Source organism: Haliotis rubra, unplaced genomic scaffold, assembly GCF_003918875.1.
Source record: "Haliotis rubra isolate DU_JTF1 unplaced genomic scaffold, ASM391887v1 Scf459, whole genome shotgun sequence".
In the NCBI taxonomy this organism is placed as follows: Eukaryota; Metazoa; Mollusca; class Gastropoda; order Lepetellida; family Haliotidae; genus Haliotis; species Haliotis rubra.
Genome location: NW_025767145.1, coordinates 272481 through 300147, shown reverse-complemented (window position 1 = coordinate 300147; position 27667 = coordinate 272481). Strand labels below are relative to the sequence as shown.

Genomic DNA, 27667 nt, shown 5'->3' with positions numbered 1-27667 from the left:
CTCGCCTGTCTCACAGTCCCTGCAAAACATTATTTTCCCTACTGCCTAGCATACCCTGCAATGCTAAAGCTAAATGAAGCAAGTCTAGATTTTCCCACGTCCTGAATCTCCCAACTCAATTACTATCAAAAGTATATAGATTCGGGGACTAAGCGTTAGTCTAGATTTGAGTCAGTGAGTGAGTGGGTTTAGTTTTACGCCGCTTTTAGCAATATTCTAGCAATATCACGGCGGGGGACACCACAAATGGGCTTCACACATTGTGCTCATGTGGGGAATCGAACCCGGGTCTTCGGCGTGACGAGTGAAGGCTTAACAATTAGGCTACCCCACCGCCCCTAGTCTAGATTTGACCCAACAGTCAGTGAATTACTATAGTATGGCTGAACGCTACAGAACAGGGGCTCCTTTCACGAAACAACCTTTACTAAGGTTAACCTTAACTCCCATTCTTTAAAATTGCACTAAGGTTACCTTAGTGACTTATGATCACCTAAGTGTTTTGTGAAATGAGGCCCTGGTCCAATAATCCATGCTCGTCGTATGAGGCGACTAATGGGATCGGTATTCAGATTCGCTTGATTGATTTATGTAATCGTATGTTAATTACGTAGATGTGTGTTCATGATGTCAATCACTGGATTTGTCTGGCCAAGACACCAATGTTTACAGACCGCCGTTATATATATAGCGTGTTGCTAAGTGCGACGTTAAGCAACAAAAAGCGCCTTTTCATGTATAAACAAATTTCTTAATGTTGTGTCACAGGAAGGATCTAGCAGGACCGGAAATGTTTGGTTTAGTGGGGCTTCATTAATAAAATAGTGTGCAAAATAAATCTCGAATTAAGGTGCGAATGAGTACGTCGTTTATGGCGTTGCTGTGCAAATTCACTCAACTCACTATACGAAATGAACGTATTACAAGAAACACCTGTTGTAAACGATAACCGGTTTGAGGCGGATTAAACCGACCGCCACGACACGTGGTGTCGTACACATTCGCACGTTCTTTGAAAGCCGGAGACAGCACGTGAATCCCGTGCTTTACACACAAACATGCACCTATCGCAGAGTTGACGTAGACGCGCAAACGCTTTCTAATAAATTCAATTAAGGGACACGACATGTGAAGCACGTGCTGCGAATGCAAAACACGTTCTGGTAGATAATTGACGACACGTGAAGCTCGTAAACACGCACAGATACACACGGCACGTGAATCCCATGCAGTTGGGCGGAACGTTTATTTATTCACTTCAAACGACTTTTAACCTTTCCTTCTCACGTTCAGGTTTACCTATCATAAACAGCTATTTATAAAAAGTAAAAAACATGAATGAATACATGGAAATATTGTTTACAGAATCGTCACTTTGCTTTTCGTAATGCTCGGAGTTGTATAAACACGTTTGAACGTTTTCTGGTCTCGGGTGCATTATATCAAGATTTCATATCGACTCACTGCTTTGAAGTTCTTCTGAAAACAGCAGGGTACAATAAAACTGATCTTGTTCCAAACAAACCTAAGTTATGACATAAATATAGAGGCACCGAGGTTACTATCAGGCCCGAAGACGTGTTTACTGTTTCGCTTACTTTCCATATCTGATTTAACAAAAGAAACGGTTTCTGTAGCTCGTTAAATCAGATCGGATGCTTCCTTCAGTTTTGATATACCGGAGATAAAGCAGTATTTATCTATATACAAAACCGATGTAAAAATACGCATTCGTGATCTTTACTACAAACCCATCTAAATTTCCAGTGCATCGACGAGAAAACGGTGTTGAAGTTCCAAAATAAACTCCCTTAACTTGTTGTCGGTTGCATCCATGAAATTTCTTTCAACATCTATGTGGGAGGTCGTTTACACGGGAAGTTGATTGGCAGATGGTACAAAGACCCTTTTGAATTCTCCCAGCTTAAAAGTGGAAATGTAAACGACAATAAATTTCTTGAGTATAATTCTATATAATAGACAAATACGATAAGCTTAACGTTTTCGTTTCGTACTTTGTCGAATTGCCCAGCGTTGTTACAAATTCCAGCCAGTGTGTCTCATACAAGTCGTAAAATGGAGAAATTCGGGCCAGTGATATCTCGGCTTATTACAAAAACTTCTGTATATACAAAGGCGAGGGGGTACATTTACTTCTGGATGGGGGCAAGCATCTTGTGAACAGGAAATACCATAAACACTTGCCCGAGAAGGATTTCTTTAATACGACCCGTGAATGTTTTTTCTTTTAGTGTGTACCATTTTTATGTATTGAGTGTCAACGCGGCCATGTGGCGCGCTCATGCGTGATGGTGGAAGGGCAAATCTTTCAACAGACGAAACGGCTAAGTGTAGGGTTGTTTTACAGTAAGTACTTACATGTGGTTTGTAAATACACTGTTTTTTGACGAAATATTCACACAATCTGGACAAAACCAACAAATGTTCCTTTCCGCTTTTTTTTTTTTAAAGTACTCATAGCAGTGATTTAAGGCATTGGAGCTATTACACATTTTTATCTACACTGAATGACTGACTGAGTTTAGTTTTACGCCGCTTTTAGCAATATTCCAGCAATATCACGGCGGGGACACCAGAAATGGGCTTAACACATTGTGCCCATCTGGGGAATCGAACCCGGATCCTCGGCGTGACGAGCTAACGCTTTAACCACTAGGCTGCCCCACCGCCCCTTTCATCTACACAGTGGTCGGAAAAGCAACGCTGTGAACGTATAAAAAATCTTTTCTGGTAGATAGTTACATTTCCTGATCTTGCTAGTACATCCCCAATTGCAACGGATATGGCTTAAATACGATAAAAATATATAAAATTAAGCCCCAACATCCTTATACCGTCGTAAGGCGAGATCGACCCAGAAAAAAAGTTAGGCATATGTAATGCATCACTTAAAATCAGTAAGATGAATCACTGGTTTGTCAACTCCAGTCCTGATAATGTTCAAATCGAGGCCATGGGTCTTTAGTGTGACCAGCGAATGTTTTTAACCACTCTATTCAGGAAGGGCTCCGATCCTTATATAAATCAACCGATGAACATGGAACCCTCAGTGTCTACCTTCCGCGGAAGCAATAAGGTCCTTTAGCAGAGACCTGAATGGTCTCAGTGAGTGAGTGAGTATGGCTTTAGGCTGCAGTTAGTAATATCCCATCAATAATACGACAAGGGATACCAGAAATGGATTTCTCACATTGTACTATACCCATATAGCACCATGTGAATCGAAACCGGGTCTTTGGCGTTACGAGCGAACACTTTACAGGGGTGGAAATAACCCATTGCCCGACGTCCGAGTCAAGTGTTTTTTTCTGTCGGGCAAGCAAATTTGTATATCACACAATACCGGTGTCCAGTTGACTTTCTAATATTAATTATGTTGTTTATTTAAGAAATCAACAAGAAGACGGCCGGTATAGTGGAAAACTTATCGGGGCAAGTGAGTTTACATGTGATACTGTACCGGAGTACGTACACTAGCAATTTTAAAGTTATTTCCACCCCTGCTTTACCTACTAGGCTACCAGTTAGTTGGAAATGTCATCGTACCCTGTGTGTGTGGATCCGACCTTCCATGTAGCTGCCAGTCTACCTCCTAAGCTGCTCGTTTACCTGCCCAAGGTCACCAGATTACTTACACAGGCGCTCTGGGGGTCGCTGTTAGAAGGCTCGGTACCTCATTCATTCACAGGCTTCATAAAAGGCTGATTCTTAGTAGATATATATTTCCGAGCATGTGAGAGTGCCTAAATAGAAATCCGGCTTGCATAGTTATGAAGCCACGTGTCTTCTTGATGGAGGGTTTCTTCATCATAAATGTCATCCATCAGCTAGACTGTGTACGATAGTCGGGAGTGTACGTGGGACTCAGCTAAACTTTAGAACAAGAAATCGCATTCTTGACGTTCCGAGAACCGACTCGGATTGTGATGAAACATTTGCTTCCATTACATTTGACACCTTCATGACGATTTTATTACGAACAGGAATACAAAACAACCGATAAGGATGGCGCAGGACTGTTGTTTCAGATGCTTGATGGGCATTTAGAAGTTGGAAGGTAACATAACAACGTATGCTGTGATAATTCAGGGAAAGAAACCTTTCAAAATTTCCCACCAGGACTCAGGACCAGTGAGTGAATAATAATTAGTGGTCCTGTCTGTACTTCACTGATTCAAAATAACCATTCGTAGATTTCCTTAACTATCGAAACAAAATGCACTGACCACCAGGACCACTGCAAACTTATCATTTAGTGGTCCTAATAATTTTTTAGTAGCCACGGACCACAGGACCAGCGTAAATTTCGCAGACTGCGGTATGGATTTACAACTTCTTTATTATTCACATTTGACACCTTGATAATCTATTGCATAAACATATCACTTAATCTCTTTGAACTCTTTACATCTCAATCAAAGCATATCACTTAATCTTCTTAATCTCCGTACATCTTAATCTTTAATCTCATCTCACTGGCCTCCTTTACTCACTATATATTTTGCTTGCAAATAATATTCTATCATTCACCTGATGAAGTGGCAAGAAGGAGCCCAGGAACGTCGTGTTGTAAATAATCAGGAAGTTGTAAATCCATACCATACCTTGTTATAACTGTTGTTTTCGTTTTAGAGTTACAGAAGTATCCTGGGATTCCGGTCAGAATGGGTCAAAAGTACCTAAACTCGCCACGAAGACCGAAATGGGAATACATGTATTTGGCGATTTCAGTATACGATGCTTGGATTACTGGATGGCATTTTTAAAGTGTTCATACTCTCATGATCAACCACTGGTTGTCTGGTACAGAAATGATTATCTGCGCCAGATCCTCCAACCAGTGTGCGAAATAGCCACTGGCTCGCAAGCCCGTTGCTGGTAAAAATCCAGTCGGGCCAGTAAATCTCCACAGTCACTGGCCCGACTGGCTAGTGAATTTTCATGGGGTCATTTTGTAACGATATCACTCTCTCCGACTTGTAAAGTTATAATACACTTTTAAATCATGCAAGATTATGGCCTGATAGAAATGGTCATCATTCTAGCAGCTTAATGATGAAACCCGTGTCATGCCGACAATATCTATTCTCATCTATTTTTGCAATCCTTTGCTTAGTTTCTACATTCAAATTTCGGGCTAGTGAATTATTTTGTGGGCAAGTAACTTTCAGGCATAGATGGCCCGACTGGCTAGCAAAATTTGGAAACTATTTCGCACACTCCCTTCAACTATCAACTATGTATGTGCTGGCAATATACCATCATGGAGTATATCTTCATAATTATATCACGTTCAGTGTTCTTTAATACCGGGAGCCTACTGCCTGCGGAGGGTTCATCTTCGTTATTTAGTCTCTCTACATAACCTATATCAAACTATCTATTAAAATCTACTTTAATGAGTTAAGTTATATTTATTTCCATTAAGTCGTTCTTCAATAGGCAATGGCAACAGCCGGTACCAGAACACGTGAGGTCTGTCCGTCAGTGCTGTACATATGACGAACTCGCTACTGGTTGGGTTTGGTTCTTCAAAAGTATTTAATAAACTAAAAAGCTTTTAGATGGTATATCAAGTATATACAAGAAAATAACATCAAGGTGTATTGGGAGGTCTCGTTATCATAATCAAATGGTTTATTAGACGGGCTTAATTAGGTTGTTTAAAACACAACCTTTTTAATATCCAACCAGCTGCCGTCCTATTTGAGAGTTTGGAAATGCGAAAAGTGACACCACTGCTGTGTTAAGGTAGTGCTCGATGCCAGGAGTATGCCTGAGTCAATCTGTGGTTTACAGTCTCAACGTAGGCGGGACACAGGTGGTCTGTGTAGCCTGCGATTATCTGGTTGTTAACGCTGCTCTAAGGTTCTCCAGTCGACACTCATGATCGGCGCTGAAACATCACAGGCTTCCGGGAAGACATGTTTGGCGATGGGTTAGTGGTTATTTACTCTTTGCTTCAAGTTTATCAGGTATCCACAAAGTTATAATTCAAAGACAAAATGGATTGTGGTGCGATTTAGTCACCGATGTCTTATCCCGCAGTCAACAATTTCTTGTGACGAAATGCGTTTTGGAAGAAAATGTTTTCGGTCTTTTTATCTCGAAAGTGTGATCGACGTAAAATACCTAGAATCTAACAAATATTGTCCCCCTCCCTATACTCCCCTACCTCTGCACACACAAGTCCAGAATGATATATTATCTTACCTCACACATAAATGTTTTCAATCAATCAATGTACCCCGCTTACAAGCGAGTAATATTTTCTATGTTACCCGCTGAAAGTGCCGAACTGTGGGAATTCGTTTGGTACTTCGTGTTCGTAGTGTTTGGGATGTTGCCTAACTGCGGTACTCCTTGTTGTGATCCAATACCCGTGCTTCAAACAGTTAACATACGCTAAATACGTTGTTCACTGGTCCCTCGGGGCCCATGGGTTGATGTACCCTCTATGTTCCCCTCGCCCTTCGGTGGTGCTGTTGTAAGTGCGATCACTCACAAATCTAAAGACCAGGTTCGAATCCCACCTGACTACAAAATGTAAATCGGCAATAAAATCGGCTCAAATGAAAACCATTTGAAGCATATATGAGTAATACTATATATAAGTTTAACATATAGAAACTACGAAGTTGATGCACTAGGGGCGGTTGGGTAGCCTGGTGGTTAAAGCGTTTGCTCGTCACGCCGAAGACCCGGGTTTTATTCCAAACATGAGTACAATGTGTGAAGCTCATTTCTGATGTCCATCCCGTGATATTGCTGAAATATTGGTAAAAGTGGCGTAAAACCTTACTCACTCACTCACTCACTCACTCATATGATGCACTATCAACCCATCGATTCAATTTGCTTATACTCTTACATAGTTACTCATATATCACAAATTGTTACAGGTTTATTCAATTTACATTTAACAACTCGAACACCTGCATACTCAAACCCTAAACCCATGCCAACATAACCATAAAAATACCAGTATTAACTAAACACCCCTAACTCCTTAAAGCTAAACCCTCCTAATCGCCGGTAATGATGGCGCTCTCCTAAAGGAACACCCTATACGGGGAGCGTAAGTAGCACCCTATTAGGTCAGTGATTCCAGAGATAAGAACCCCCTTTGATCCCTATAATAGGTGAAGAAATATGGCAGGGAACAGCCGCCGAGACTGATGTTGACAGTCTGACAATAGCAAGATCTTAACGCGTTGAAGTTAGAAAACACCTCATGATAATCATGTTGATAAACCAAATCTCTTTTGAAAACTACCTAGCACTTGGACTGGATTTAAGTCCACTGTCGCTCACACGTTGAGTGACTACACCGCCACCCATCAAGGTGCCGACCCGAAGGCTCTCTCTCTATTTCAGTGCCCTGCTAAGTACTTTCTATGCGTTCATTGCCTTTGTAGATTGTAGTTTAAAGCGAGTAGATTTCAAATTCATTGTGCGCCGTATTTCATGTCGTGGTATCGTATTTGGGAGTCGCTGTCTTGAGCATATTCACTTATTTAGTTACAGAGTTCGAGCGTCGAGATGTGTGAGTGAACAGCCCTTGAACCTTTAGAAACTTTCGGCTAGCAATACTTCATCAGTCCTCCATGACGTCTGTTTATATATACTGTCAGCGTGTGTACGATTTTTGCTCACGTAGGATCGTTATAAGGTGGTGATAAATGCGTTATTTATCTAAGTGATAAACGTGGACATGATTATGGATGTATTTGACAGTCAGCGGTGAGATGAAGACCATCGATCAAGAGCAACAACTGGCATCCAAGGGTGAAGGTCACCTGGAATGACTCATCAGAGACGTCCAGCTAATTCTTCGAATTTTTCTAGATATCGGATACCTTTACAAAACTCGGAAACAAAATCCGAACCCTTATGTACATCGTCTTGAGTTTTTTTCCGGTTGGGCTAGATTTCTGAAGATGATCGTAGGGGTCTTGGGTTGATGCGAGTTGACTTATAGCCTGGCTGATGTACAACGTGTACCACGGCGTGTTTGCCCCAACATCGTAAACAACACGATAGGACTGACTGACTGACTGAGTTTGGTTTTACGCCGCTTTTAGCAATATTCCAGACACATCACGGCGGGGGACACCAGAAATGGGCTTCACACATTGTACCCAACACGATAGGAAGTATAACCAGGTGTACTCCAATCTACGAGGAGTGATGGAAAGGTTACGCGATGAAGTTGCATGTTTTGTTTACTGAAGATGGTTACGGATGTTACGTAACTAAGTAAGTACCTCTCGCTAATAAACCAGTATATCACAGATAAAAGGACGCACGTGGCCCACCGTCCCGATACACAAAACGTTCGTAGCGTTACGACATTCGTAAACCTACGATAAACTATAGAGTTACGACAGGTCGTAACTTTACGAACGCTTTTTGGATCGGGACCCTGTATTCTAAGGCGTAGAAAGCGAGCCAGAAATACATTATCGAGGGACCGAATCCCGATTTGTTTCTAGGTTTACCACACCATATACATCCTCATGTGTTAGGCATCATAAACATGCATAACATACTGGCTTTGAATGATAAACAGACAAATACTGTTGTGTCGAACTAACTATCGTCTCGAAGTAAATGCTTGATTCCTACCTATATCATACCAAGTAACCATTTTGTGGTTGACTTCGACACAGCGGCGAACCGTGAAGGTCCGGGTTAGAATATTGATCTTCAGTAACCCATGCCTGTCGTAAGAGGCGACTAACGGGATCGGGTGGTCAGGCTCGATGACTTGGTTGACACATGTCATCGGTTCCCAATTGCGCAGATCGATGCTCATGCTGTTGATCACTGGATTGTCTGGTCCAGAGTCGATTATTTACAGACCGCCGCCATATAGCTGGAATATTGCTGAGTGCGGCGTAAAACAAAACTCACTCACTCGACACCGCAGCAGTTGACTGAAATGCCACGGAGGCGGTGGGGTAGCCTAGTAGACCCGGGTTCGATTTTCAACATAGGTACAATATGTGAAGCCCATTTCTGGTGTCCCCCGCCGTGATATTGCTAGAATATTGCTAAAAGCGGCGTAAAACTAAACTCACTCACTCTGTTCAAACGAAGTTAAAACTAACACACTCAATGAAAGATACATGGAGAGATCATGGTTCTCACTGCGATCTTATCTATGATAAAGAAGTTATAGCAACGCTAACTAGCAACAGGATGATGAATATGCCAAATCAGGAAAATAAAACATGTCAACGTCAGGATGTATTTAAAAAGGACTAACTGAATTTAAAAGATCCATTTGAGCGAAAAATAACTTAGAGAGCCACATCTATCATACATTGGTGAATCACTTCTTTTTGCTGCTGTGGCCGAGAGTTGCACTCTCCGGTCAGGCTGGGCCCCGTTTCACAAAGCTATCGTAGCGCTACGACTGTCGTAAGTCTGTGTGACAGTATAGGAGATACGACAGTCGTAGCGCTACGATAGCTTTGTGAAATGGGGCCCAGGGCCCCGTTCCACAAAGCGATCGTAGCGCTAAGGTGATCGTAACTCCCATACTTTAACATAGACTTACGACTGTCGTAGCGCTAAGATGATCGTAACTCCCATACTTTAACATAGACTTACGACAGTCGTAGCGCTACGATCGCTTTGAGGAAAGGGGCCCAGGGCCCTTATTTTCGAAAAGTTCGTAACCCTAAGAATTCTTAACTTTGATCGTAGCCAATGTGTTAAGAATGGGCTTAAGAGGTTCGTAGGGCTAAGATCGTTTCGAAAATCTAGGCCCTGCTCGATACCTCAACTCGTATTTCATCTGTCCAAATACATCATTCAGCTGAGTGCCTCACCCGAGTGTAAAAGCACATGTAGTTTAAATGAATAAATGTTTGCTCATTCACGACAGCGTTTCTTCTATGCATATAAACAGCAATGATAATACGCTGGGAGAACCTGGCTAGCTATTCTCGAAACGTTCGTAGTCTTACGAACTTCTTAAGCCCATTCTCAAAGTTAAGAATTCTTAGGGCTACGAACGTTTCGAGAATAAGGGCCCTGTCTCTTATGCCAGGTTAAAGAGAAAACAGGGGTATTAGGCGAACAATCGCGACTATAAAACAGATGGCTTGCAAACAAAGCAAAGGAAACGATGTTTCAGTGGTGTTACAAGATGAACAAATACGAGAAAACCAGTATACATTATAGCGGGGAGAGTTATGATCGACCAACATTGGGACAAGAGGATCATAAACTACAGTGCTGTCCGACTTGTGTGTGGACATATGGCCAGGGCTTGGATGTGTGACTACTTCGCGTTCCTGATATGTAAATGTCATCCTGCTGACAGGGCTGTTTGATGTATAGCACAACAGAAGCCTGTGTGTTGGCAGGGATTATCTTAATCTCTTCTTAATGATCGCAAGCGTTATGTCGTTGGGTTGGGTTGTGCTCACCGTTAGAAAGTTGTAGCCAATCGAGACAGTCGTTACAAAGACGTGAAGGAGAGGATCAGAATGGAGACTAGAACAGCAGTTGAATACATAAACACTTCCTACTGTTTATCTTACTGTTGTCAGCGTTTGTGGTTTTAAGTTTTATCTACCGGTGTAAGGGCAGGGCTGGTCCAGGGTTGGGGGTCACAATATGCAGTGCAAGGTTGCGCCCCTGCTTGCCAAAAACTTGTAATAGTGGGTGGAATTGTTCATTCGTTCTGAGGGGCGGTTGGGCAGCATAGTGGTTAAACCGTTCGCTCGTGTCGCCGAAGACCCGGGTTCGATTTCCCACACGGGTACAATGTGTGAAGCCCATTTCTGGTGTCCCCGCCGTGATATTGCAGGAATAATACCCATAAAGAAGGGTTTTATCAAAGCGGTCAAAGACATGCATCAGTCTTGGCTCTCCTCACATGCCAGGCTTAACCGCCGTATTATGGTGATGATTATAATCTTAGAAGAGGCGTTTGTGTCTGAGGATAGTCAATACAGATGTTCTATATTATACAAAGTTACCTCTCTCATTCTAACGTTGTATCGAACATGCAACCAAACCGAGTAACTGACATCCGAGTAACTGACTTGGGTTTAAGGACATTTGAACTTCTATTCAGTTGTTGTTTCCATTGTAAATGTAAATTTTCCAATACAGCAACAGATTTTTGTCACGATTCTGAATATATTCTGGTCCTGCTTTCGTACAAAACAGACTGAAAATGGAAGAGGGCGATAAGACTCTGTGGCTTTCCATATCATCTGTCACCGTATATTCGGGCCGGAACATTGACACCAAAATCAATGATATACGGTAAATTACTTTTATTACGAACACGTTTATAACGAACTGACGGATATAACGAACTGATGGATATAACGAACTGATGGATATTACGAACTGTGGGGCCGCGGTCACTTGCGGTAACTTTAGCCGTACTGCTTAAAACGAACTACGGTTTTAACGAACTAACATAAGTGGATCCTTCGAGTTCGTTTTAACCGTAGTTTACTGTTGTTGGATTTTACTAGCTGTGGCGGGAAACAATATTGATTGTCTACGTTTGCCATTTGATGAGCCTGAGTATACTGCACATTCAGTGTGAGTGTGGTTTTACGCCGCTTTTAGCAATATTCCTGCAATATCACGTCGGGTTGATACCAGATATGGGCTTGTGCCTTCACACCCATATGGGGAATCGAACCTGGATCTTCAGCGTGAGGAGCAAACGCTTTATCCACTGGGTTACCCCACCGCCCGGAGTATGCTACTAAGGAACCAAAGGTAATAAATAGGATTCGAGTGAGTGAGTGAGTTGAGTTTTACGTCGCACTCAGCAATATTCCAGCTATATGGCGGCGGTCTGTAAATAATCGAATCTGGACCAGACAATCCAGTGATCAACAGCATGAGCATCGATCTGCGCAATTGGGAACCGATGACATGTGTCAACCAAGCCAGCGAGCCTGACCACCCGATCCCGTTAGTCGCCTCTTACGACAAGCATGGGTTACTGAAGATCAATTCTAACCCAGGTCTTCACCGGTCAAATAGGATTCGAACTCAGTCTGGTCGCAACTATACACGCTAAGGCCAGTCCAACAACACCGAACGGAACATACCAGAAATTTAAGAACCCTTTAACATAACGTATATAAAATCTTGCGACACCGATTTGTTAGCGTAGAGCTGGCGGTCATCCATGTATAAGACACCTATTGTGAATTGTCTGTGAACACATTCACATCAGTTGTGTTGAAGAATATCTGAAAATAACAGTCAGTTTTCTTCTGAACATAGCAGTCCTTGTATCTGATACACAATCATGCAATGTCTACACGCACGCGTTTTTTCGTCTTTCAAAATATTCAACAGCTAACATAATATCCAAGAAAATCTATTTCAATATTATGACAATTTGATATTATGTCTTCTGGTGGCCCTAAAACACGCATTTTATTATTCAGTGTCTTCCATAAGGTTGTGTAAATACCGGCGGGATACGGAAACAAAACAAATGGTCGTTTCTCAATTATGTGTTAGCCTGAGTTGTGAACATGAGTATACGTGGTTAATTCAAGTTCCACGCTGATAATCACTTCAACCCCATCCAAATACCTTTGCTGCCCTGTATTTCATTTTCAACCACCTCAGAAAAAAGTTGGGTTTTTTTCCACAGCCGAACAACCGTTTTAACAAATTTCTGTATATTTGCGCATCCTCGTTTGTCCAGGGTATATATTTCAATTATATAACGATTACGACGAAATAACTACCCGTGAAGATCCGGGTAGGAATTGATCTTCAGTAACCTATGCTTGTCGTGAGAGGCGACTAACGGGACCGGGTGGTCAGGCTCGCTGACTTGGTTGACACATGTTATCGTATACCCATTTGCGTATATCAATGTTCATGTTGTTGATCACTGGATTGTCTGGTCCAGACTCGATTATTTACAGACCGCCGCCATATTGGTGGAATATTGCTGAGTGCGGCGTTAAACAATAAACAAGCAAAACAAACTATGGGCAACTCCTCGTTGGACTCTTTAACAACAAGCCCAAAGAGCCTCGTCATCGCTCGTAAACCATCCACAACTTGTTCACTATGAACCCATCGCGAGCAAGGCTGTATATATCATATGTACTATACACGTCATCCTAAACCCCTAAACGACGTTTTACACAGCATAAAGGCACATACGCTTATGGCTTGTAACCACAGCTAGTCACAAACGCCTTTGTTCATCCTTTTGAGGCAGGTTCAATACGTCAGTGACATTCATCGAACTGAGTATATCTTTTAACAAGCACGATGTGAGGTAGTCATAAATAAACCCAACTACACACTCGCTGGTGACCCTTAAAATTCGTCAATGCGAAACGTTTCTGGTCTGGTGGACAGAAGGTACAGGTGAATATCCACCCAAACCGACTTCTGACACAACGCTAGAACCAGGGGGAGGTTTACAAGGTGTTAGTCTATCGTATGTCAAGCTTTTACGTGATAGAAGTAATCAGTAGAGGAACATAGGTTTTATTTAACTTTGAGGCTGTCGTACAAAAGGCTATATCTTCATGCTCTGGAAGTCAGTTTGACAAAAACGAGAAGGGTTTTGACACCTGAGCGTTATCTGTGCGCAGTTCAAGTGCTACCCGGGTCCTCTCGGGTTAAACATTGATTATGAATGGGGGTTTATGCCGATATAAATCACGGTTTAGCGTCTGGCGTTGTAAAGACAGCTGGGGGGATCTATGTGTGCGAATATGCAGACAGGGGAAATGAGATAGAATGCACTCGTATTATGACCTTGAACTTCAATTGTTTAGGTGTCTGGGATACCATTCGGGAGGAATCCTTTAAAGATTTTGTGAGGTGTATGTATGAGAAAAGCTATTATAATGTAAAATGAGTCATGGATATGACTGTGGAGAAAATTAGCGACACAATTTCCGTGTATCAACAAAACCGATAACAATACGTCAAATGTTACGATTCTCCTGTTAAAGATGTACGTTGATATAAGCACTGTGGTTTTAGCATATCTTGGGCACATGTTACTGGTTTCATATTATGACTGCGAGAACTAACGACCCACTAGCGTCTGTTGTCGAGATTTCATAGAAGAATATGAAACGTGTCTGAAATTATGGACATTGAAATTTGATATTGTCATGAATACGTTATGAATACAGTAATTCGTAATCTAAATGCATGCTCCAACCTTAAAAAGTGTACTTATGTTTTTTATAGATTGAATCGCGTGGGGTGCGAAGAATATGGCGTCGGCACGTCTCGTCAAAACCTGGGTTTGATTCACATGTTTTATATGTGGGAAGCCAAATACCTGTCTTCCTTGTAGTCATACTTCTTGGACTTTGTTTTTGTTTGTTGTTTAACGCCGCACCCAGAAATATTTTGGGGAACATGATGAGGTTGTGTTAATATTCGAGTCTGGACCAGATAGAGCAATGATTGACATCAAGAGAATCACTCAACGCAATATTGGAATACAATGGCATGTATCAACCAGGTTAGCGAGCCTGACCACCCGATGAGGTTAGTCGCCTCTTACAACCAGTATGGGTTGTTTGAGACTCAACACGGATGAGGGCGGTGGGGTAGCCTAGTGGTTAAAGCGTTCGCTCGTCAAACCGAAGACCCGGGTTCGATTCCCCATATGGGTACGATGTGTGAAGCCCATGTCTGGTGTCCCCCGCCATGATATTGCTTGAATATTGCTAAGAGCGGCGTAAAACTAAACTCACTCTTTCACTCACCACGGATGTACTGTCACGTTTAAAGAATATTTTCACTTGGCTCATAAAAAGACATTTCGTAAAACCCAACTCACTTATAAAAAAGATCAAAATGAATAAAAGGCGTGTATTGAATATTGCAGATATTAATTTCCAAAAACCTCTTCTGTTACCACTAAACCAGGGGAGATAATATCTGCGAAACCCTTTTGGAGTGTTATGATGAACAAAAAACATTTTCGTTGAAGTCATAGGGCTCTTCAATTATAACCTCCCTGCACGACAATTATATTTACAAGTGAGTATTTACATCTATACCAAGTTCACCCGACATGCCTATTATACATCCTTTTATACGTATACCTCTTTCAACAGAATATAGAGGAGCGCAATTTCCATGAGGCATTTACAGTAATAACACATCGTTTAAGCACTGAGCGTGAAAACCCCACCTACAAAAGGTAACCATATTAACATCAAAGCCCAAATTGCACCCCTGTTTAGTCACATTACGCCCTTCTCCGACTCTGCACCTGATTCGAACCCCTGGCGACAAGGGTAAGTTATCATATGGTGGACACTTCTGAGGGACGAACGAAGCTCCCTGTCTCTTCATCCTCCTGTTCAGTGAAGCGTAGTCTTGCCTCTTGTTAGACAGGGGTGAAGTTGTACCCTATGACACGGGTAACACACTAGCCGATGACATCACTTTGATCCTGTGTGTTGTACTGCAGGGCGCTATACTAGGTCTATATGGGTTGTGTGTACAAGTGGATTATTATTTGTATGACAGTTTTCGCCAATATAGATCATATGCGCCGTGGCTTTAGATTTTCTATGCAATTTTCCCGGGGGAGAAAACTTTTGAGGTAAGGGTCTTTAAGATGGATAATTATTGTGTACACTTCGTAACCACTGAAATGTGATTTATGTGGAAAGGTTATGTCGAAAATGGGTATACGTTAAAACTTTAGTTCACGGAGGCATGTATTTTTTGTGTGTTATTTTTAACTGCGTGCTAAAGTTTATATACCATTGAGCAAAAAATACCAGACAAAAGAAAGTATACACTAATATTTGCAAAAACTGAAACGAAAAAAAGGCTATTTAATGGTTATGTGTTTAATTCGGGTACTCCAGACTTGTTTTGGACCTTAAGTATTCTACTGAATGACAGGCTAGTAATATTTTGATAACGTTTGTAACATTTTGGTTAAATCCAGTTACAGCTGCATACTTTTGCTTTATCCGGTAGATTAGACACATAGTGTTATTCAAAACGGTTATTGCTTGGACAGCGAGCAAACGTTGTTTAAGTTGTCACAGGCAGGAAAGGCAGAAATATTAGAACTGCAAGGCAGGCTGAACATGAGTGAGTGAGTGAGTGTGGTTTGTACGTGGCTTTTAGCAATATTCCAGCAATATCACGGCGGGGGACACCAGAAATGGGCTTCACACATTATACCCATGTGGGGAATCGAACCCGGGTCTTCGGCGTGATGAGCGGACGCTTTAGCCACTTGGCTACCCCACCGGCCAGGCTGACAATGAAGGAACGTGGGTCGTTGGATCATTAGTTGTTGGCACGAACAATTAACTACGTCAACGGTATAACGATATACCAAACTAACTAGGTCATCCATAGTGACCACCTAATCCCCAATATTCCAGTCTGGACTTGACAGACCAGTAGTTAATTGATCAGCGAAATCCAATGACATTAATTCAGCCAGGTAAAAAACCTCAGGCAAGTTAAATATATTGGTCATCCGATCCTCATTTTATACGGATCTTACAAGTGCCTGTTGAACTCTGGAATCACCAGAGGTTGGTGGAGTAATGATGTGTGTATTTCAAGGCTGTGTTTTCTAGCCGTCATTGCTTAGCGGCGTGTCATTGTCTCAGTGAATGAAATGTGTTATACATACAAGTAACGTAATACCTAAACGGCAAGGGTGACATTACAATGCGAAATACGATATTTGGGCACAGTTAAAAAGGCACTTATCAGCGCAATTTAGGAGTGCACTAAAGGACGGGTGCTACATATATATAGGAATTAAATGGGGTGCTGAAATCAACGACAAACTGAGCATCTGGTGTCGTTAGTTTTCGTTTTTGCAAGAAACTAGGCGAATTGAGAGAGAGTTTATTGACAGTATGGGGGGCCACTGGCCCATTATACATACAGAAGATACAGTGTATTACACCACCAAGCGCCTGCGACATATACATATACACACATACACACACATACATATATGTATATACATACATATACATACATACATACACATATATATATATCATTCATGCAATGACAGGAAACGTGCTCGTAGTTTGAACGCTAAGAATACATACTTTGCAAGCAATGATAACACATGGACATTTTTACTTGCTATCAACTGTTTAAATTTGTTTTCCGAAGGGAATGTATGATAATAGGCAGGAATAATAGCTCGTCTCAGTCCATCATAAAATGGGCATACTAAACAAAAGTGATATTCTGATTCAATATTTCTAACCACACACAAAACTAGGCGAATATTCAGAGCCGGGTTTATCCCTGGGACCTAACGATTATTTACTGTCCGTCACGATATTATGAGAACGTAAATGTAACGTGAAAAGTTCTCTAGTTCAATTAATCTATGCATGTCACCGGGAACACTCATTGATAGGAAGGGTGCAATATGTCCGATGGTACCCGTACCAAATCCACCACAATCGAATTACAATTTCGTACTTCATTTTTGCAACCTTGAAAACTCGGCGTTATTAATTTTGACATCCACAATTTCATCACTGAAACGGGAGATGGGGTAGCCTAGTAAGCGTGATATTGCTGGAATATTGCTAAATGCGTGTAAACTGAACTCACTCACTCACTCATCGCTGACACGTTAACAACTTAACAACACTGAAATCACCTTTTCATAGCACATAAAACTCACGTGACTATATAGCAGTGTTCATACAGACAAAAAAATCAAACTTTAAACAAAAGGGCACAAAACATTACTCCTTGTCTGACACAATCTCGGGACACGAGATACAATCTTTGTACTGAGTGCATGCCGACGTGGAGTGTCCTCCCCTCACAGGGCTTCAACACGCTACGTCACCGGCATTTAGCGGTGGGGTAGCCGAGTGGTTAAAGCATTCGCTCGTCACGCCGAAGACCCGGGTTCGATTCCCAACATGGGAACAAATGTGAAGCTCATTTCCGATGTCCCCTGCCGTGATATTGCTGGAATATTTTGCTAAAAACCATACTCACTCACTCACCCATGCACGTATCGGTTTAATACGCCACACGTGATTACCCTACCTGTCCTCGATAAATGTACAATCATCTGCTACTCCATGTTACCCCCGTGAAACAACATGGTTAATAAGAATGCGGGGACATGCCGGGTTTGGCTGGGATATCCTTAAAATACAAATATACACGCGCGAAAATCTGCGTACGTGCGGAAGTACATACGCCGCTCGGGCGTGCGAATGGATGTGAAAACGGTCACTAATCTGGTATTTGAAGGAGGAGAAATCTCTTCTAGTTTACAATCACGCACACACACGCACGCACGCACATATACAAATAACCTGCATGTGGTCGCGCGTGGTCCTGCGCTCAAAGCTCAGGTCACAAATCGGTGAAGTTAAGCAGCGTCGAGTTCGGAGAGTCCTTGGATGGGTGACCGTGTTTGGCAGCTTGACTCCTGAGAGTTTCTAGGACTTAAGTTCTGCCCCACAACGAAGCACATGTGACACATGTGGTCTCACCTTAGGCAAGTGAGTTTGTTAAAAACTTGTCTCTGTTCACCCAGCAGGAAAATGGGTACCCGGTGTAAAAATCCATATGACTATAACCTTCTAGCGCCTAACAGGCAGCTTGGGTTATCCGGGGTAATAATGTGATTTGCCTTGATTGTTAGCGCTATGAGCATACCTAGTGTGGAGTTTGGCGCTATATAAATGGACACATTAATATTATTATTATTATTATTATTTTTATTATGTACAAATACAGGTATACTTGCAAACTTGGACAAAATACAAAATATCCGTCGTGTATATATATTCATATCGAATACACAATCACGACAATGACATTTAGAAAGTGGCCAAGTGTAACATATGCTTTCTGAGAAAGTGTAATGCAAATGTATAACAAATATAACATATGTTCTGTTTATATTGTATTTGCACTGTATGTATCTTACGGCGATATTGTCGCTTCGTCCGTCTCGCGATCGTCACGCGAGCATCTGAAAGCCACACAATACGTCACGCAGGTACAAACATCCTGTGATGTTTTCACGGATGGTGTTGTACAAGCCGAGGTATGACAAATGATAAAATGTTTTATAGCTCGGCCATATACGTTGGGACCAAGAGGTCTCTCACAACCGGTTGAACAGTGTTGTTTTTTTCCGGGTTAAACGCCTTATAGGCTGCGTTGTTTATTGTCAAAAGGTTATTACGCAGAAAGTTCAAGTTTTTAAGACAAACAACAACAACACCAAACAAAGCAGTACATTGTACATATGTTTACGTTCAACAATCTCTGGCGGTACGTTTTTACTTTGTGATTCCGCTTGTTATCTTATTTTATTTATTATTTATTTTATTATTATTAATACTTTTTATTATAGATAATATTAATGATGTATATATGATCGAATGATTTTTTAATATGGTGTAAGAAAATAAACTCACGGGCGAAAGAAACGTCACCAAAATGATTTTTTTATCTTTTATCGTACACTCAGTGATTATTCATATCTGTAGTTCGCACTTTCATCATTCAGAATGTTGTAAATCCATTAATTTACCACATATGATTGTTAAATTCCCAAATCTTAGTTTGTTGTTTTGTGATATGTTAAAAAAGCGAGGTGACGTTTCTTTCGCCCGTGAGTTTACATTTTAATGAATCGCTTCATTTTTGTAAAAATCTAACAAATATATATATATGTATTTGGGCGTTATATTTTTGACTTGCGATGTTACGACGCATGGAAATATTCGCAATGTTGTATGCAAATGGATCATATGAGATTAAATGGTTAAATGAGCCAATATATGTATCTAAAAATAAACCTGTCTGAACAAACCTACTGAAAAGAATTGCTGCAACAGGTATTTCATTTCAAGAACGAGTGTAAATTTCAAATGGAATCGCGCTTCGTCACTACGCACCTGTACAGGGTGCATCTTAGACGTACATTGGCGATAAGTCGTCAGTTCGTAAAACCGTCTTTATCAAAGTGCAGTCTCCGTCTCAAGACTTGATCACATCTGGATTTTAGGATTTATTTCAAAACGTCAGAGTTAAACCTTCAGCTTAACTAACTCTGATATAAGCACTATCGTTGTAACACGCCCTTGCCTCAGCTGGCATCGCTACATTCATTCTTGTTACGGGTTAAAATACATAACAGGCTTCTGTATCACAACCCACGTGGTTTAGATATGTTTAACACCCAACAGATTCGTTTTGTTATATTTGACAAACACGGTATGTTTATGTGAAAACAGTATCAATAATCTAAAAGGAATGAATGTGAAATTATCTGAAATATAGCAATTCATATAAATATTCCCAAATGGTATCACTTTGGAGTGGAAAACGGCTATGCCAAATATTCTAAATACAAAACACCTGAAATGAATAAACCATCTGTGTACCGGCGCACACATCGAGACATTTAATGACATACTTGAAAAAAGACGATCGAGTTTCGTTCCCGTTGACTTACCTGTTAAGAGAAGGGTTAGGTAAATTAACCTATGCTTGCGATACCCCATCTCGTCAATTCTCTTGGACATCTAGCTTGACCGTCCTGTGTTTGAAGTGAGCATTGATATTTGGAGGTAGATAATGAACTTGACACAGTTTCGATGGAGTACAGTACTCTGTCAGTCGGCTGGGTAACCGTTGTCACATCCGTTTATCCATGAAAGTCGGTTCATATAAGAGTCATGTAATGTTAGGTGTTTATCTTCATCAATTCAATTTCCATCAGATATGGAGCCAGCGAACTTGTCCGAGTGTGACCGAGCAATTGTCTGAATGTCGTCTGCTCGAGTTTTGTTGATGTTGATTGTGAAGAACACCCCGGGCCTTTTTCTGTCAATTCCTAATCAAATTCTGTCTCCTGTGATCGTTCTTTTCTTCATTTGTGCGTAGCAGACGATACACCTTCCTGTGCAATCCTGGAGCAGACGATATATGTGCGCATGTATACACGGTAAAGAGATATCCTCTGGTTGTCAAAATCCACACGTGAAACACTGAATAATCAACCACACACTCAGAGTTGTCCAAAACCGCAACACATTTCTTCAATAACTCGACTCCCCTGCTAAACCTAGCAGGTGATTGAAACGAAGCGTAATTCACTTCATAACATAGCAAGTGTATCTCAGCCCTCGAGGCAGAGGCGGGGCTTATATGCCGAGCGACCAATCAGAACCGAGTACACAAGCTACCTAGGTTTGAGTGACAGTCGATTAAGTACATTCACAAGACTCGCGCTCGTCTCTCCGGGTCACTCAGAGCAGATTGCGTTGAAAGCAACAAACGAGTTGATCTGAACTGATGTTTTCAACGGCAACCGTAGTCAAACATGCATTGCTCAAAGACTCCAAGCGAAACTGGTAAACTAAGCGCTTATATTGTCCCGTGAGTAATGTTGGTGAAATGCTTCAAACGATGTGTGCGGAGAGACAGACTTCCTAGGGCGTCGCGTTTTGTGTGAAGTGAACTTTTTTCGTGGATGGAAAAGTAATCAAATATTCTACTTTTGTACGTGGGCTTGTTTGATTTCCAGTCTCCGTTTTAAAAAGGGCAGGTGTCAAACTGTTCAAACGCTCTATCTGCCGATAAAACTAAGTTCCACTTTCTACGTCTTAATCTCATTGACAAAACACGAATGACCGAGTACCGTCTCTTGAATGAAAGAACGAGACATATTTATTCATGTATTGCTCAGAGTTAGCATCACTCAATCCAGAAAACAGTTTAAGGTTACGTCTAAAAGCATTACCAAGCCAAAAATCATTGATCTGTCCTTGAATCAGATTGCTTGGAATGGTATTTTATTTGCAGATTAATTATTTTATTGCTTTATATCCTGATGATAATGCCATACAGCCAATATCCCATTAATATATTCTATTGACGTTAACGTTTTGTATGTTTGTTTATTTGTTGTTTAATACTGCATTCAACAACAACAGCTTCATGGCGGCAGTCTGTAATCGATTCCATCAGAGTGAGTGAGTTTAGTTTTACGCCGCACTCAGCAATATTCCAGCTTTATGGCGGCGGTCTGTAATCGATTCCATCAGATTGAGTGAGTTTAGTTTTACGCCGCACTCAGCAATATTCCAGCTTTATGGCGGCGGTCTGTAAATAATCGAGTCTGAACCAGACAATCCAGTGATCAACATCATGCGCATCGATCTGCGCATTTAGGGAACCGATGACATATGTCAACCAAGTCAGCGAGCCTGACCACCCGATCCCGTTAGTCGCCTCTTACGACAAGCATGGGTTACTGAAGATCGATATTCTAACCCGGGCCTTCATGGGTATCAGAAATTCCAGTGACTGATATCATGATCATTTATCTGCGTATTTTCGATGATATTTAAACCATACTTTCATCGAGCACACCGATTTTGATACAACCGTTTTCTCCGATCACCAACAAGGAAAGTTAATATTTTCCCTTACGCTCATCAACACTTTCAAAACCGTCTCCGCCCCCAGAGCAACACACACTTTTTCCCACTCAGTTGCTGTTCAGCTCATATTCAACTTCACTCCATCCCAACCCTATGAGCAGCGGGTTGGCCTAGTGGTTAAAGCGTCCCCTCGTCACGCCTAAGGTCCGGTTTCGATTCCCCATCTGTGTACTATGCGTGAAGACCATGTTTGGTGTCCCCTCGCCTAGACTTGTTCGAGTGGCATGAGCTGCAGTAGCCACTCACTCACTAACTCACTCACCCCTCAATTACTCACTCACTCACTCATCAACCCCTATTCAGTACTCTCTCTCATTATTCCCACGTAAATCCACCTCACTTAATCTCTGATAACTCAACATGCAACAAACTAGCCTTTCCAATCATCGCCATACGTCATCCACCCCTATTAAATCTTTTTCCTCATGTTCTCACTTTATCAATGTCCAGTCCTCTTCTCCTTCCTACTCGGGTGTAGTGTGAAGCCCATTTCTGGTGTCCCCCACCGTGATATTGCTGAAATATTGCTAAAAGCGGCGTAAAACCCAACTCACTCACGCACTCACTCCTTGGGTGTATACCCCAAATCAACATCTTTTCTCTCAAACCACGAACGCCTGCCTCTATTCAACCCACGAACGTCTTTTCTTTTCTGTTCAACCGTCTTCTCTCCCAAACCACAAATGCCTACTTTTATTCAACCCGTTTCTCTCATCACACTCGATGAGAGTACCTTTATTCAACCCTCTTCTCTCAAACCACGAACACCTTCCTCTATTCATCTTCTTCACTTTTCATTTAAGAATGCCTGTCTCTATTCAACCCTCTACTCTCTCTTAACCCTAAACACAAACCCAGATTCAACCCTCTATTCTCTTCACCCGTTAACACAAACCCAGATTCAACCCTCTATTCTCAACACCCGTTAACACATACCCAGATTCAACCCTCTATTCTCTTCACCCGTTAACACATACCCAGATTCAACCCTCTATTCTCTTCACCCGTTAACACATACCCAGATTTAACCCTCTGTTCTCTTCACCAGTTAACACAAACCCAGATTCAACCCTCTATTCTCTTCACCCGTTAACACATACCCAGATTCAACCCTCTATTCTCTTCACCCGTTAACACATACCCAGATTCAACCCTCTATTCTCTTCACCCGTTAACACATACCCAGATTCAACCCTCTATTCTCTTCACCCGTTAACAAATACCCAGATTCAACCCTCTGTTCACCTCTTCACCCGTTAACACATACCCAGATTCAACCCTCTATTCAACCCTCTATTTCACCCGTTAACACATACCCAGATTCAACCCTCTATTCTCTTCACCCGTTAACACATACCCAGATTCAACCCTCTGTTCTCTTCACCCGTTAACACATACCCAGATTCAACCCTCTATTCTCTTCACCCGTTAACACATACCCAGATTCAACCCTCTATTCTCTTCACCCGTTAACACATACCCAGATTCAACCCTCTATTCTCTTCACCCGTTAACACATACCCAGATTCAACCCTCTATTCTCTCTTAACCCTAAACACATACCCAGATTCAACCCTCTATTCTCAGATTTCACCCGTTAAACACATACCCAGATTCAACCCTCTGTTCTCTTCACCCGTTAACACATACCCAGATTCAACCCTCTATTCTCTTCACCCGTTAACACATACCCAGATTCAACCCTCTGTTCTCTTCACCCGTTAACACATACCCAGATTCAACCCTCTATTTCTCTTCACCCGTTAACACATACCCAGATTCAACCCTCTATTCTCTCTTAACCCTAAACACATACCCAGATTCAACCCTCTATTCTCTCTTAACCCTAAACACATACCCAGATTCAACCCTCTATTCTCTCTTACCCCTAAACACATACCCAGATTCAACCCTCTATTCTCTTCACCCGTTAACACATACCCAGATTCAACCTCTATTCACCCGTTAACCACATACCCAGATTCAACCCTCTATTCTCTCTTCACCCGTTAACACATACCCAGATTCAACCCTCTATTCTCTTCACCCGTTAACACATACCCAGATTCAACCCTCTATTCTCTTCACCCGTTAACACATACCCAGATTCAACCCTCTATTCTCTTCACCCGTTAACACATACCCAGATTCAACCCTCTATTCTCTTTACCCTAAACACATACCCAGATTCAACCCTCTATTCTCAACATCCTCCTCTATTCTTCCCCTGTCTCTCTTCATCCAAGAACGCTGCCTTTAATCATTTCTCTTCTTCCGGTCACCGATGCTCATCAACTCCTTCCTCCACCTCTTCTCAAAACTCTTAACCCCTTTCTTCTCCTCAATCACCCAAAATACAACCCACTTCCCAATCTCCACACAACCCTCTATCCCTGCTCCCGACCTCCGCCACCAGCACAGCCCTATACCGGAGTCACGAACAGCCTGCCTGAGATATTTAACTACACCTGCATCATTATCTGTCTCCGATTCTGGAGGCTTCCCATTCCTCTACACTATCATATCTACGCGATTACACACCGTCCCCTCGCCCAACATCCATCCATCCCAACACCGCTTCCGATAAAACCGGACTCAAATCCTTTTCTTACACAGTCCGCACACCTACCACCCATCCATCGTAACACCGCATCCGATAAAACCTGACGCAAATCGTTTTCGTATGTTCCAACACCTGTATTCACACGTACATAGCTCAACAGTTAGTTTGTCACTGCCCCCTCCCCCAGGTCTTATGTCATACCCCCTCACAGACACGCACCTGCTCTCCACTGTCTAGCCCAACCGAACTGCCCTCTTCACTTAAACCCAGGCCTCTTTTCAGGGTGATGGACAATGTAAGCTATCCGTGACCGTCTCCATAACACACTATCAGCCTCCTTGACGAACCACCCGTGTACCCTTATGTCATACCCTCATCCCACTTGGTTACACATCCCCACCCCTTCACGGTCATTACATCACTTGTTTTCATCCACACCATTCATCCGAGCGTAACTATGGACACACTTCAACCTATATAGATTGCTATTTGTACTGCATGGGTCATCCTAGACTTGCTACAGGTTGTGAATAGAGGCGACAAAACCTTTCCATAATAGGCAGAGTCCTTTGTTCGATTCCGTCTAAATTATAAACATGTGTTTATGAATCACTCTCAAATAGTGATGATACCAAGAGTTATCGAAATTTCGAGCATTTCCTGCCCAGCTCTAGTCGCAAACCCATGCAAAGGCATGGCAATTATTTGCATCTCAGAACATGGGAACATAGCTGCATGTGGTCAAAATAAGCATATGCACCATGCAGAATGTTTTCACTGATGCATCACATATTTCAAAGGAATTAATTGATCGCATTAGATGCTTGATTGGCATTTTAGAAGATGATATTTGATGAACATAGAGATTTTTTCTGGGAAACCCAGAAAAAATCTCTATGTTAATTGATCGCAGTTAAAAAAGGTTGAATTTATATTCACTTATTATATTCCCCCAAAAAGATACTCTCAGCTTATCCAAATGTGCTAATATGCCAGGTAAAATGGTCTCTACACAATTTCATACATATAAACAGGACAGGTTATGACTATTTGAATCCCCTCTCTAAAAAAATACATTTGTTTATTTACAAAGGATATATTAAATTAACAATTTATAATTAAATGAAAGAAAAGAAAGAAAAAAAATGAGAAACGTATTCTGATTTTACTGAAACATTTATCTTCACGTAATGACGCTACATTATAATATAACTTTTATGTTTAGGATGTGTTAGTGATATTTATAATAAAAGTCAATTTCCAGTTAGCAACAAGTAGTTGAGTTGAGTTTTACGTCACATCGGCATTATTTCAGCCATATTGCGACGAGACCAAGTCTGCCCATAAACATTTTAAGTAAAAGCTTAGATGAGTTGCGTTTACAAAAATATAAAGGGATAAACAAAAAACGTAATAGCACCAAATTTAGAAAAAAGCAATCCGTCATTCACATTACATAGTTACAATTTATGGTACAGATCAACTTCCCTCAAGTAGTTAACAATGAGATGTTCGCTCACGCGGTAGCAATAAGTAAATATGAACAAGTGTATCTTTCATAATAAACAATTGTGTTTGCATTAATCCTTTTTCAATTAATGAAAAAATCAACTGACTGATTCTTGTTTCACCTTTTCTGACGAAAAAATGATGTCACAATCATATGTTTTAGTTTTGTATGCAAAATGACTGTGAGATGTTTGTGTTCTAAGGCTTTGATAAATCGTGACATGATATAATAGTAATAAGTACAGACTTGTATCAAGGCTAGAGTCACCCTCTCCCTCCATCCTCCCAACAACGAACACCTGTTTTCACAGTATCCCCCGATCGGTACATATTCTCTCCGAGGAACATCGCTGAACAAAAGGGACACTCACGGGCCGTGTTATCCGCGGGTTTGATCAGCGCCGTTCCAGCCAGGCAATTATCGCCCTGTTCTGCGGGCTTACTGATAAATATCCCTCGCATGAAACGGTACAAATTTATACGGCATTTATACGGTATTTACCTCGGAACTCCGAGAATGTATCATAGCAACGATTTATCAACATAGCTAAGGTACCTCTATAAAGTCCTTAGATTAACAGCACTGGCATTTAGCATCTAACATTGGAAACTGGGTCAAACGCTGTTTCAGTTGTAGCGGTTATTTAAACTTTTATGATTAACTTAAAATTAATAACTGTTTTATATACGGATTACGGATTCGCGGTTGTTACCGGTAGGGCAGAACATCTTACCCTTTATGTGAACATCACTGACTTTTAGGGACTTTGCCATATACTTTTCACCCCAACTGTGTTTTTACCCCTAACGGAATGGTTTTGTCAGATAAGCGAGAGTGATTATTCTGTGGTGCTGACCGTGTATTTCTTAAAAACATCTGGCTATACAACTGGCCGGTGGTCTCTCATACAGACCCTGAAGCAAATATATCCAAGAAATCAGATGCAAGTCTAGACTATGTGGCAAGTCTATATTTCCGAAGTTTCTGAAAATAAAGAAAGTCTCTTGGCTCCTTTTCATTATTTTATGATTATTTTTTACAATCATTTTTTTTCTGTAAAATATGTTCATTTTAGAACTA

General features: G+C 41.4%; 1 protein-coding gene across 1 annotated transcript in view; it reads right to left on the bottom strand.

Annotated features, from left to right (window-relative positions):
* LOC124290169 (protein APCDD1-like) overlaps nt 1-21227 on the bottom strand; it is a 55529-nt gene extending 34302 nt beyond the window's left edge. The window contains exon 1 of the mRNA XM_046726864.1: nt 20522-21227. Within this exon, the coding sequence (XP_046582820.1) occupies nt 20522-20591 (70 nt within the window). The 5' untranslated portion in view covers nt 20592-21227. The remainder of the gene's footprint in view (nt 1-20521) is intronic.
* Between the last annotated feature and the right edge of the window lie 6440 nt (nt 21228-27667).